Raw genomic sequence first — 13,514 nt, 5'->3', positions numbered from 1 at the left:
TAATATACATGGTAATTACACCTGGAGGTCACAGCAGATTAGACATGAGGTGCCAAGGAATTCAAGCCTTAAATGATGCAAATGTTAGGAGCTAACTTGACACCATGTTTCAAAAGGAGGTTGAAATTTCTTAATCTAAATGAGACAAAAATGTCTAGAGATGAGCAACAGTGACATTAAAAGTTTCAGAGCACCTTGACAATACTTGTATGTTGACAAACTGGACAGAAGAGTGAAAGTAAAGCAACTCAGAAGTGTCTGAAACTGTGGGAACTGTTAACTAAATGGCTTAAGAAAAAAAAAATGGTTTGAAGCAAACAATTGACTTTTGGCTGGAACTTTAGCCAAACCAAGATGCTGTTTTATGGTAATGTCAACTAAAGATGACAGCAAATTCTACTACTCATCTATATATGTAAGTGTACCCCTGAAACTCAGGAATGAGCTACTACTAGGCTATCATCAACTCCCTTAACCACTTTTATTGATGTTGCATGTTGGCAGTTATAACTCTGGTCATCAAAGTTTAATTATTCCGTTTCTGTGCCATGATTTCAAGGTGACTGTGACTTGTACAAGGGGGGGCGTGGTGGTGAGGCAGATTCAGCCAATGCACGCTGTGTGGTGTGCCTGGGATTCGAGCCCTGGTTGGGGTGCCTTGTGATGGACTGGCGTCCCGTCCTGGGTGTGTCCTCTCCCTCCTCAGCATTGTGCTCTGTACTGCTGGGTTAGGCTCCGGCTTGCCAGAACCCCGCTTGGGACAAGCGGTTGTTGACAATGGATGGATAGATGTGACTTGTACAGATCAACAATGACACATGGTCCATAACACGTGAAGACCACACTCGTTGTGCTTATGCCTTTATTAGAGAAGCAGATGAGAACTCTATGCCAAAGATAACCCATTTCTGATTACTGTTACAATGTGGAATGACATCTGCCACAAAACCAAACAGACCACAGAGCAACAGGGGACTTCCAGCTATATAGTTGTCTGAAATCAATTTGTCTGTAAGAAGTTTCAATGGCCTTCCTGGAGGCTGAGACTTTCAAATGTTCAATTAAATATTCTTTAATTCCAAAACACAAAAATATCAACAAATAAAACTGCATGCACATCTATTTCTATTATATAATACGTTAAATTATTATGAGAATACAAAATATAAAAAATATGGCACACTTCTTTCTGTATATTTACATTAATATCCCCTTGACTTAGCAAATATACTTATATACATTTATAAAACTTAGTTAAACAGTAAAGCCAAAACCAAATGCATTGCATAATATAAGCAGGACTATACTCAACTTTACTGAACTTTACAGTGCCTTGAAGATTGCTTTTGTACACTGTCTTTGATAAAACGTCAGCACTTATATGACATGCTATTTATACACATGGCAGAAGAGAGGACGGCAAAATATTAAGCTGAGCAGATTTTTTCTTCTTCTTCTCCACTGAGGCCAGTAAACTGAATCCGTGCGCTAAATCTGAAATTCAGTGATCGCCATGTGCCCAGCAGCTCAGTCAGCTGACTGATCCCTAAACTGACACCATGCACAGTCTGGCTCAGAAGAATTGTACAGCAGTCCACCCCTGAGGTGCCGGGCTCTTCCTCGTACTTATGATAAACGCCCTTTACCACTCTTCCTCTTTCTCTTGAATTTACAGTTTGTCATGTAGTCTTAAGAAATGAGTGAAGAAAAATCTGGAAGGGTCTGTGGGAAACATGCAAAGCCTCTGCGCTGCAGATGAGCATATTACGTTGTACACTCGTGACCAGCTCATAAACCTTACAACACTAAAGGCATTTACAGGTTGGGGAATTTTTTAAGGTCAAAGTACAATGGGAATGTTTATAGGAACCATCTGAGAGAAAGGCGGTAGGAGCGGGAGTGAGATTCTAAAGTCAGTCTACGGAAAGAGTCAGCTTCGCCCCCCCCCCCCACTGTCCTGCTATGAGATGATGCAGTTCTTGGTCTTGCGGTGCTTGCGTGTGTGCAGCTGTCCTCGAGCAGCCAGCCCTGGGGAGCCATACTGATGCAGGAGGTCTTCACTCGTCAGGTAGCGCATGCCCACCTGCCTTGGGATGGGCTCGCCTAAGAAGTAACCCTCATCATCAGACTCCGTGGAAGAGGTGCAGCTGGAGCACCAGTCCTCCGCGTCGCCATAGCCATCAAAGTACTGTCCCAGGTGGCGGCCCACGGCGTTGTGCAGGCTGAGGTCAGAGGTCGTCCGTGGGCACGGGCGGCAGGGTTGCGGCCTGTACTGGCCGCTACCGATGAGACCCCGGCCAACACCGGGAACTGGATACTGGCCGTAGTCCTCGCGCAGCGGCAGTGGGGCGTGCACGTGTCGCTCGCTTGCCAGGTGCAGGGCGTTATCAGAGCGGGAGAGACGAGAGCGACGGGAATGGCGGCGGTGCCGACGCCGCGGAGGAGTGGCTTCTGGGGTCTCGCCCCGCCTGTTGCCCCTCTCGCTCATCGGCACGTGCTGCATGTTATGGCCACCACCTGCCAGGTGGACCCTGCCTGGGCCCTCGAAGGGGACACCTGGTGGAGACCTATAGTACTGGAGAGGGTATTGGAGCCTGACAGGCAGACCCATACCGGAGTACGGGTGGCCCGAGGTCAAGCTCTGCAGAGACTCTGAGCTGCGGAACTGGAGTGATGAGTTCAGGGTACCCATGTTGCTCTTCTCAGAAACATTCATGCCAGAGTCTTTGCTTAAGTCTGGCATAGAAAACCTAGACAGATGCTCCTGCCGGAACCTGTCCCCATCCACCGATAGGCCTGCGTATCAGAAGAAATGATTAGATGGCACACATTTTCAGCAAGTACTGCTACGACCAATTATTATTTTTTATTTTAAGTGCATGATGCTGCAGTTTTCAGGGAAATAGTTTAAATCCTTTTAATAAGATTATTTCTTTTCATTCTTTAATTTTTATTCAATAATTGTATTTTTAACAAACCGTTTTACACTGATGGCATAGTATTGTCATATTTAGACAAGAATTTCTGTAACGTGTTATTGCAGCCTGGTATTTCAATTGGTAAGGGAAACACGTGATTTGCCATTTTTGCTGTATGACAATCCATACTTGGCAAAAAACAACGTAAAGAAAACGGAAGACGGCTGGAAGATCTCTGATTTTTACAGTTAAAATCGTGACTTATGACAACAATTAAGTCTTATTACATTAATAGTAACGGATGCTCTTTTGAAGTAACTCAGGACCAGGAAGGGCAGTGAGTACCTGTGGTACTGGACAGCGCAAGCGATTCCACGGAGCTCCTTGGGGTTTGTGCCAAGGGAGTGAGCTGCTTGGAGAAATTATGTGTATTGGTGGGATTCCTGCCTCTGCCCAGCTGAGGGTCCACTTCTCTGGGAAATCCATAGAAAGCTCCTGTCCTGTTTCCTGAGAACCCGCTGTTGGAGACCTCATTGAAACTCATCTGCGCTTTTAGTTTTGGAGGGAAGAATTCATCTCTGCTGCGGTGAATCCAATCCTCATTGAAGGAGCGACCCTTCAGGGCACCCATGGGGGGCCTCTTCACATTGAGCTGATCCTTAGCCCACGGGTTTGGCTGGTTTCCTATGAGTGGTGTGGGGTTTCCTGCGTTCTGGCTGGGGTTTCCTTGACTGTGGGCAGCGGTTCCCTGGTTCTGAGAGGAGTTAAAGGAAGCTGACCTGACGCTGCGCTGGCTCAGGAGAGGTGGTGGTTTAGGTGCAAGGGTCTCAGAAGAGGCATCTCGGGTGTTCAGCTCACCCTGGCTCCTCCAGATGCGCTGGTCACGGCTTAGGGCCGGGGCCCGACCTGACAGGCTCAGTAGGTCCATCTGCAGGGAAAGCGGGTCTGGGCCAGCAGAGTAGGGGCGGGCTCCAGCCTCACGCCCAGCTCCCCGCCTGGCACCGTTTTTGCTCACCTTGGCACTGCGGCGGGACTCACGGGAGCGGGCGCTCTGGAAGGCAGAGTCAGAGGAGTCTGAATCATCGGGCTCCTGGTCCATGCTGCAGGAACGTGAGCAGAAGATCTGGCCCTGCTTTGGCAGGAAGGGACGGCCTAGTAGGGACTTCTTGCAGCGGGCACAGCAAAAACAGGTTTCAGTGGCATGCCAGTGCTGTCCATCATAGGTCATCTGGCCCTGGTCAACGCCTGCAACGGAACACACAAGGATTACAGAACACACCTGAAAAGCACAAGCAAAGCATGCACACAACGCCATGTATTTGGCAGTGTTGATATCCATCAAGTACTGCTCCAGTCAAAACCTTGAACAGACCTACATGTCAAGCTGCATCTTTCTGAAGAATGACATACTCCCCAACTTGCTGTATTCTTGATGGAATGGAATCTCTCTGTGGTATGCTATGATAGCTATGTTGGCTGAGATTGATATGGATTTCATTAAGATTTTTTCCAAACACCTACCTCCATTTCCAGCTGATAATTTATTTCATTATTTTCTCCCCATTGTTTTGTTGCTTTTGTGTGGCACCGCAGGTAGTACTGTTGCCCTATAGCTCCTACTCTGTGGGTTCATATATGGATTTGAATTTGGTTCATACAACAGAAGGTAGTGCTGGTCTCTCGCGATACCTAGGCTAGAGCATTTTAACATAGGTTCAAATACGGCTCAGTCTGTATGGAATTTATACATTCTGTACGTGTTTGCATAGGTTTGCTCTGGTTTCCTCAAGCTGTACAAAGGCATCGTTTCAGGTGAATTGGTAACTTTAAACTCCCTGTAGTCTGTGTGAATAAGTATATTAAATCAATGTTATAAATGGGTGAATGACTGTACGGAGTTTAGTGTAGTGTATCTAGCATTGTAAGATACCTTGGGCAAAGGTATCAGGTACTAGTTAATAATCATAAGAAGATGCTTTGAAGAATAGCTTGTCATGGATAAATGTAAATTTCTATGTTGAGTTTGCATGCTCTTCCGATGTTTGTGTGGGTTCCTCCTTCTAATGTGTTTCTCATAAGCGTTAGTTGATAGCTTATGTGAATTTAGGGCAAAAAAATACATCCTGTTGTAAGCGAAGCTTTCACATTATGAGCATTCATTATGTGGGGAAAAACTGTACTTTGGATTATTCACTATAGTAACTATTCGTACATAGGCAGTCTTTGCCAGGATTTCTGAGAAAGCACAAAACTGGATGTTTATTTCAAGATAACCGTGAAGCACTTTTGGATGATGCAAAATAATCAAAATGATCCAGTGACACAAAGAACGGAGAAGAGATCGTTTTCCTTGTGAAGGCAGACCTTTCAAAGAGCTGCCACGTGGTTTCAGCTGGATTTCTTATGATTCCAGCAGAGAATCTGAGACACTCTAAGCTACTTTGTGGAGTGATGGCTACAGGATGGCTTCTGTCTTTCAGACTGGATATTCTAGCACAAAGAACTCTGATTAAGAAAGAGCAGCACACTTTCCTCACAAAGTAATTTCCCTTTGCATAAATGTCAATTGGTGGTAGTTACTGGACACTATTTACAAGACTGAAACCACAACAATTACTATTAATATTACAGTTTTTTCACTGAAGGTATTTAAAACTTCATTTTTAGAGTTAGGTTATTCATCTGGCTATTTAAGAACCTTTCTCAAGAGTTCCTTAACAGGACGTGAGGAAACTTTCAGGTTACAAATCCACATCTAACCATTTTACTATACATGATGCTCAGATATTTCACCAAAATGAATCTAAGACACGTAGCGAGTGAACCACGTACCTATGTGCTCCCCACAGGCGTCACAGTACTCAGCATATAGCGACTCATAGCAGGCACAACAGTATGGCCGGCCATCCTTCATGATGTAGCGCTGCCCGCCCAGGACGGTCTCGCACTCAAAGCAGCAGAAGTGCTTCGTGTGCCAGTGACGGCCCTCTGCTTCCGTGCATTCGTCCGCAAAGATAATCTACAAATAGAACCAAAAGGGCTTCGGTCCCCTAGAGAACAAATGCCGGAAACCTCTCCCTTTCCCCCAAAAGATGCGTAAATGGAGATTGAAATTGAAATCAGGCTGTGACATCAGCAGCCAGCACTATCCAATGAATATCTGTGCAGTCAACATACATTTATAAACAAGTTGTGTGTATCAGTGCTAGTGCTTTATATTACATTACACATTATATTCTATACATGTATATAATGCTGCATTATAGAGTATTTGACAGAAAGCTGTTCATCCTTTCAATAGTTACCACAGAGACATACTGCTGACATGTCAGAAGTGTAGATTCCGATACAGTAAGGAGATACGGGAGAACGGCGTAGGAAAGTTTTGACAGCGCCGAACGACGACCACCAAGGACCTCGCCGAGATGTGTGATGGAAGCAGGCTTGAGGAGAACAGCATGCTACAGTGCTGTGAATGGGGGACGGGGATGTGGGAGACGTGCGCTCACCTCATCGCAGGCTGAGCAGCGCGGTTTCAGCTGTTCAGCGTGATGCCGCCCGCAGTAGATCTTGCCATCCTGGTAGAAGTAGATGAGGTCCACCAACAGCTCAGAGCATACGCTGCACACAAAGCACTGGGGGTGCCAGCACATGTTGTGTCCAGCCCTGGACGCAAACACTGCAATGTCCCCCCCGTTAATTTGCCTGCCGCACTGCAGGAGGGGGCCGGCAGGGGAGAAAGCGAGAGATGCAGGGAAAAAGTGGGGAGTGAGCCCAAGAGAGACAGGAAATGGGGAAGAGGTACGAGGTAATTAAAAAGTGAAGGAAGAGACAAAGCTGGTAAAGTTCATTCCTCTCCTGGGATAAATGGTTTTACTCTATTGGACAGGGTAGTGAGGTGAAACTTTGAGAGAATCAGCACACTTACAAGGACATAGAATGAATGGATCTAGCAGAGTGTACACTGCAGTGTTTTTGAAATAATTCAGATTTATTAGAAGGCTAGGAAAACATTTTCTGGAAGTGTGACCTTTAAATGAGAATCTCCTTCTGGCGTGATTTGTCTCTTCGTTCATGTCCAGTACCTGCTCACAGATGGCTCCAGTCATGGTCACTGGAAACGGTCGCACGGTCCCCCGGCCCAGGTTCTCTCGCTTCCGCTGGTTGCTGAACAGTTTCAGCTCCCTTTTCTCATCATGGTCAAGGGTGTTGCAGTACTGCACCTGGAAACATATCAAGTACAACTCATACCTCACGTTGTCCTCCATGCAGCCACCTTCATCACCGGCTTCATCATCATTTTTAAAGGCCACATCAAATCTATTCAGCTATGGTGGAATGCAGTCTTTCTTAACAGTTGGTCATTGAATCACGCGATTCCTATTTGTTGACTGAACCCATTGAACTCCCTGCCTTATAGCAGCACTATGTGCTTAAAGGGAGCTGCAAAATCTGCCGGTCTCAGTCTACCAGGACTTTAGCTAAATAGCTTTGTTTGCACATTTCCATTTATCATCATCTTCAGTATCCAATCTGATCTGATTGACGGATAGAGAATTCTGGGAGAATCTCACCCACCTCATTGTCGTGCGGAGGCAGCTGGTGCAGAAGCTGCTTGATCCGGTGCTTTTCTCCTGGGCTGTTCATGTATGGAACCTTGTCTTCAGGAAGTGAACTGTAGTACTGGTGAACCTGCAGGAAAAGGGTAGCAATGAGTTCTGTTCAGTTTGACACGCAGCAATCGACTTTGACTTTTACACTAAAAGGCCAGAACTCAAAGAACTTCCACTTGCATGTTAGACAGTCATTGACAAATTTTACAAAGCCAAGAGAGAAAGACTGTCAGCCTGAAGAATAAAATATCTAAACGTTGATATGGCTGAGTGCGTTGAAGAAGAAAGAATGTTATTGTATGTGAGGAAACAGTGATTGATTGGACTTAGAGTGTTCATGTCTAATGACAAGACCAACATTGGAAAGTTTAACTTGCCATATGAAATTCCACTTTTTTTCTATTATATGCAAATACATATTGTGTTCTTAATTGAAGGAAGGGGGGGAAGGAAATGACATAATGAAGGTTAAAATGACTGAACATGTATTTTGTAGGTGAAAGTAAGTGCGGTTTGCTTTAATTTAAGTGGGATGAATTCCTTAATGGGCAATAAATGACTCATAGGTCGTCTGCATGCGTCAACTGCTGTCACTGCAATTTTGATTCAATTTAAGTGCTCTAATGCTATTGTAAATGCATATTCATACTGCTAAAGTATGTACAGCAACAATAACAATGAAGAAAGTAAATAATTTCAACAACATTAGAGTTCTTTCAAAAGGACGACAAAGGCATGTGACAGCTGTATCTCAGTCTCTCACTGCTATTCAGTTCTTCTCAGAATATGGCAGGCTTTGACATATTGTGCCTTTATCCTCACCTATGCCCATCTTTTTCAGCAATAGTGCAACCTGTAGGATTTTATATATCCTCAGATATATAAAACATATATCCAGAACATATTACATATGTAAATAGTGAATGCAAATCGTGTAATATAAGAATAATGTAATGTAAAATAGTGAAATTTAATTTTCTGACAGGTTTCGTATTAATGACTCCATGTTTCCAGACCACATAATTTGTTTAATAATATTCTAATTGAAACAATAATGGATGAACTTACATAGTATGTTTCCAAAGTGTTCCGAGGTACAAGACTCTAACTGCCTCTAATTCTTAGATTGGTTTGTGATAAAAACACACACACATTTTTAGAACCGCTTGTCCCATACGGGGTCACGGGGAACCGGAGCCTACCCGGTAACACAGGGCGTAAGGCCGGAGGGGGAGGGGACACACCCAGGACGGGACGCCAGTCCGTCGCAAGGCACCCCAAGCGGGACTCGAACCCCAGACCCACCGGAGAGCAGGACTGTGGTTCAACCCACTGCGCCACCGCACCCCCCTCATGTGATAAAAACATTGTCTCTTTTTTTCTAGTAAGTACATTGAAATTGATTTATTAATTTGTTTATTACATGAATAATCTTTTATTTAGGCTAGTTTTTTAATATAATTTACTCCAAATTTGTGTTCCATATGTATTTTAGAAACTGCTGTTGTTGATGTGGAGTTAGCGGTACTTAGAAACACTAAATGGTACATATGCATCAAAAGGTGGCAGTTTTCAGGGACAACAGCTGTATTCTTAGCAGGTAAAAATCAGATGCCAGCAATATGTACTGGAGAGTACTAGTCAAATTTGAGGACTGACCGACAAAGGTTGACAGTAATACATTTGCTTAAAATGATTTATCCTTTTATGCAACAGGGTAATTTTTACTGGAACAATTCAGGGTAAAGTACCTGGGTCAGGGGTACTGCAGCAGGGGTGGGATTCAAAGCCAAGGCTCTAACCACTATGCTGCCTGTTGCCCAATAGAAAAGTATACACTGCATCAGCAACAAATGATATCTACAAAGGGCTCCTCTAATCAGACAACAAATATTAATTCTTGCAATGCATGAAATTCCACATAATTAAAAAGACAAAGAGCATAGTGTATTCTTGTAATATACAAATGCGTGTTCTATATATTTTTGGTAATATTGTTAAGATGTTGACAAGCAATCTGGTCTGCAGAAATAGTCTGCTATAAACCATCATACTGAATTCTTCTGCAGTTTTGAAAATATGTATTAAAACATCCCTGAAGAAGATCTCCACTAATAACTGAGAGTGCATCTTTAAACAGCATGGCTGAGAAGTCCTCTCATCTGCATTCTTCTGTTGAATGTATAACAGCCAATTTGACATGTCTCATGCGGGGGGGAGGGTCTAGCCATATGTGGGGACAAAAACAGACTACATTCTCCAGTGTGCCAAACACAATTTCCCAGGAAGGAACGTTTCATTGATCAGCTCATTAACTCAGCAAGCCTCCCTTCTCAGTTAATTAGGGAATTGAAAGGCACACCTATAAATAATCTCTCTGTCCAGAAAACCAAAATTTAACTACTAAATGCCATTGGAATACACCATAGATATGTGCTCAAGAGTGTTAAACAGTATGGTGTTTGGCAGATGCCTTTACTGATGATGGATAGAGCTAATAATGTCATGAAGCAAAAGCTTAGATGTGAAGCATTAGGTCACGGTCAAGATCCCTAAAAATATAACAGGAGGTAAAGTGTCATATTTTTACAATCATATGAAAATAGGAAATTAAAACAAATTGCAACAAGAATCACATAATTAAAATAATTGCAAAATACATAGACTCTATGGTACACATTAATTTACAACAATCACTGCTGGAATAAGCGTTGTTCTAAAATGAAAAGTATGCTTTTCTATAATTAACATTTTCAGCGTTAACACAGCAATCACAGCAGTACTTCATTACACTCTTCATTCCCTTCATATTCCAAAAGCCAGTGGTAAAAGATGAAAAGGTGTTTATGAAGGTCAAGAAGAGGGAGCACCTGTTCCAGCTTGAGGCCTGGAGGCGCCCAGGTATAGTCCTCCTGGGCACAACCGGAGTCGTCGTCAGAAGTGGAGTTCCTATGGAAGTCAAACATCAGCTTGTTGACAGCCTTCTCCATCTCCAGGGGCATCACAGCTGCAGCATGCTCCTCCTGGGGGCACTTGCACTGGATGCAGATCTTTCTATGAGAGAAAGAGGGAGCAAGAGAGAGAATGGAAATGCCATTCAGATGCCATTACAAATGATTTACTGTACACTGAACCGTCACACAGTGAAGTCCCATGGAAAAAAATTGCAATGGAGGGTTTGGGGGGGAAAAAAAAAAAAATGCTAAAATGGCTTCCGAAAATAAACACCCTTCTCTCCATACAGCAGGTTTATAAATTCAGTAGAGTGGCATTTTTTGCCTGTTATACGGTCATTTTGCTCACTTAGATGCGCTTCATCCATTCCTGACAAAGATACAACAGAAGGTACAACCACACATGTATACAGTAAACTCCATATAGGCGATTCCCAACAACCTCCATCCTTGGTAACCGGTTCAGAGCAGTCATTCTACACAAGCGCAACAAAACAAACACGGAATAAACACTCATGGGAACATCGAGAAAATTACAGAACACAATAAATTAACTTTGTACAGAAACAATTGGGCATAGATGAGGCAATATGATAAAGCATATTGACGGTCTCAACCAAATATTAATGTAATATCTGAAACTGCCAATTCATTATTATTAATGAATACATATACATTATACATTGACTGAAGCTGCTTGTCCCAAGCGGGGTTGCGGTGAACCAGAGCCTAACCCGGCAATACAGGACGCAAGGCTGGAGAGGGAGAGGCCAAACCCAGGAGGGGACACCAGTCCGTCGTAAGGCACCCTAAGCGGAACTCGAACCCCAGACCCACCAGAGAGCAGGACCCAGCCATGCCCTCTGCACCACCGTGCCCCCAGCACTATTAATACTATATAATAACAATAATAATTTAATTTTCTCCAAAGTAACTTATGGTGTAAAACTTCTTATAATAATTTAACCATTTGTCTAGCTGGGTGATTTTTACTGTAACACTTCAGGGTAAGTACCTTTATCACGGGTAATACAGCAGGAGCTGGGATTCCTGTGCAACAGCGTAAACAGATATGTTAATTTTTTTTTCGAGAAACGTGTCTTAACACCGTTACGTATAGTGTTTCTTCTGGGAAGAGGACAGAAGTATTAGTGAAGTTCAATGTGAAATATGTCCTTTATTCTTGTTACATACAGAAATGGTGACTGATGACAGTGCAGGACTAGACACAGGGCGGCTCAGTCTTAGTCTCATTCTCATTCTTGAAATTGTGTGTATGCCTTGTTCTTGGTCACACGCGCATGGCCACGTGTGTAACAGTCAAGCAGCTTTGATAACATGAATGACGTGCTTCATTGATAAGCAGACTCCAGCCACTGCAACCCTGCTTTCTCAAGAAGTTATTGATAATGAATGATAAATAAAAGAAAGTGTAACATTAAAAAGAGTTAGAATACTTGTTACAGTTATTGTAAAATATGTTGTCATTGTAATGCGTAAAAATACCTTCTATTTCGGTTTTTTAAATCAATTTTAGGTGACACTTATCACCCAGGAATCTTTTTATATGTATGAAACAAAGTTAATTTGATGCCATCACAATGTGAATTTGTCTCAGAGGGTGATTTCACAGAACTAGTTAAATCCGTTAAGTGAGGAAGAGTACCGTAGTGGAATTATTCCTGATGGACAATTTTACAGTCGAATTTTACAGTTCCACCCAGTTGACACAGAAGAATATATTATTTATTTTCACTTTCCCCTCAAATCATCTTATCCTAGAACTATTTGACCACAATATCTGTAGCCACTGGCTGCCTTGAATTTATCACTCATGAAATTTACCAGAAGTCTGTTTACAAAAGTGCAACAGCAATGGATGTTAAGGATAAAGACATCATCTGCAGAAATAGAAATCTCTCCACTATGCCACAAAATCAACAAAAATCATGAATGCAAAGAGAACAAGATGACGAAGGACTGAAATCCTGTTATGGATGCATGTTAGTCACAAAAATGTTCACCCACATAAGTGTATTGGATTTCAAAGCCTGTAGTTTATTTCTCGCAAGACAGAGACTACAAAACAAGTCTTTATGCTCTTTGATATTTCATTAATTTTCGATCGGGGGTAAGGCACTGGAGGTTCCCGAAGCAAGCACTGCTCACAAGCGCAAAGCATGGAAGGTGACCGAAACCATCTTAGAATACATGAGGCAAGAACACGAACATGCACTGCAGATTACTAATCATCACACGCTCCTCCGAATCACCCTGGCAACACAGAGCGAGGTGAAAACCCTGCGGCTTGCCGTTATCTCTCCGCCTCTCCATCTAAGCAAAGAAAGCTCTCTGTTCTAGCAGCGATCTCGTCTTCCTGTAGGGAGGAAATGCAGCACGGCATGGCCCTGGATGGCGCCCTCCGTAGAGTCCACTGGAAACAAAGCGACTCCAAACGCAGGGCTGTGGTTTTCACAGCATTTCCAGGTCCCATGTGCCAGCATCTCTGGAGAAGCTCATAGGGTCACCGAGGCTCTTCCACGACTCATTCCTAATGGATTAAGTAACGTCTCAAATGGCATCTTTAAGGCATACAGCTCTGGAGCACTAAGCAGTGGGTAATGTTTTTTGGGAATAAGTGAATGCCAGGCTGCAGGGCTGGGGTGGGAAATGACTGACTGATCTCTTCATGTTCCAATTCATAAAGCAGATGCACGGTTTTTGATGTAGTTCACTGCATACATTTTTCATTAGTTCTTGGAGGAAAACTTAAATGATCCAACAAATTTTCAAAACCCAAGACTTACCAACAATGATGTACACCTTCCTGTAACGGCAGTGGGCAACTCGTTCCTTCCTCTCACAGGTTCTTTCAGCATGGGGCCAGAACAAGACCCATTCAGGGTTCAGCTGTAAATGTTGTGAGCAATCTATCAATGCATCACTAGCACACTGAAATTAAACCAGACCAGGTAGGCACTCATTTGAAGAGCATGTGGTGGGCCTTGTGCTATAAGATTCAAACTGCG

At 43.3% G+C, this 13,514-nt stretch overlaps 1 protein-coding gene across 1 annotated transcript in view; it reads right to left on the bottom strand.

Annotated features, from left to right (window-relative positions):
- Positions 1-961: 961 nt before the first annotated feature.
- Positions 962-13,514, bottom strand: part of LOC108939431 (prickle-like protein 2) — a 50,869-nt gene continuing 38,316 nt past the window's right edge. Inside the window, exons 3-9 of the mRNA XM_029249411.1 lie at positions 10,402-10,585; positions 7,497-7,610; positions 7,004-7,141; positions 6,428-6,631; positions 5,751-5,937; positions 3,264-4,163; positions 962-2,796 (exon numbers count right to left, since the gene is read on the bottom strand). Coding sequence (XP_029105244.1) covers positions 1,961-2,796; positions 3,264-4,163; positions 5,751-5,937; positions 6,428-6,631; positions 7,004-7,141; positions 7,497-7,610; positions 10,402-10,585 — 2,563 coding nt within the window. The 3' untranslated portion in view covers positions 962-1,960. The remainder of the gene's footprint in view (positions 2,797-3,263; positions 4,164-5,750; positions 5,938-6,427; positions 6,632-7,003; positions 7,142-7,496; positions 7,611-10,401; positions 10,586-13,514) is intronic.

The sequence above is a fragment of the Scleropages formosus genome, chromosome 2 (genome assembly GCF_900964775.1).
Source record: "Scleropages formosus chromosome 2, fSclFor1.1, whole genome shotgun sequence".
NCBI lineage: Eukaryota > Metazoa > Chordata > Actinopteri > Osteoglossiformes > Osteoglossidae > Scleropages > Scleropages formosus.
The sequence above is the reverse complement of the archived record's forward strand: the minus strand, read 5'-3'. Positions and strand labels throughout refer to the sequence as shown.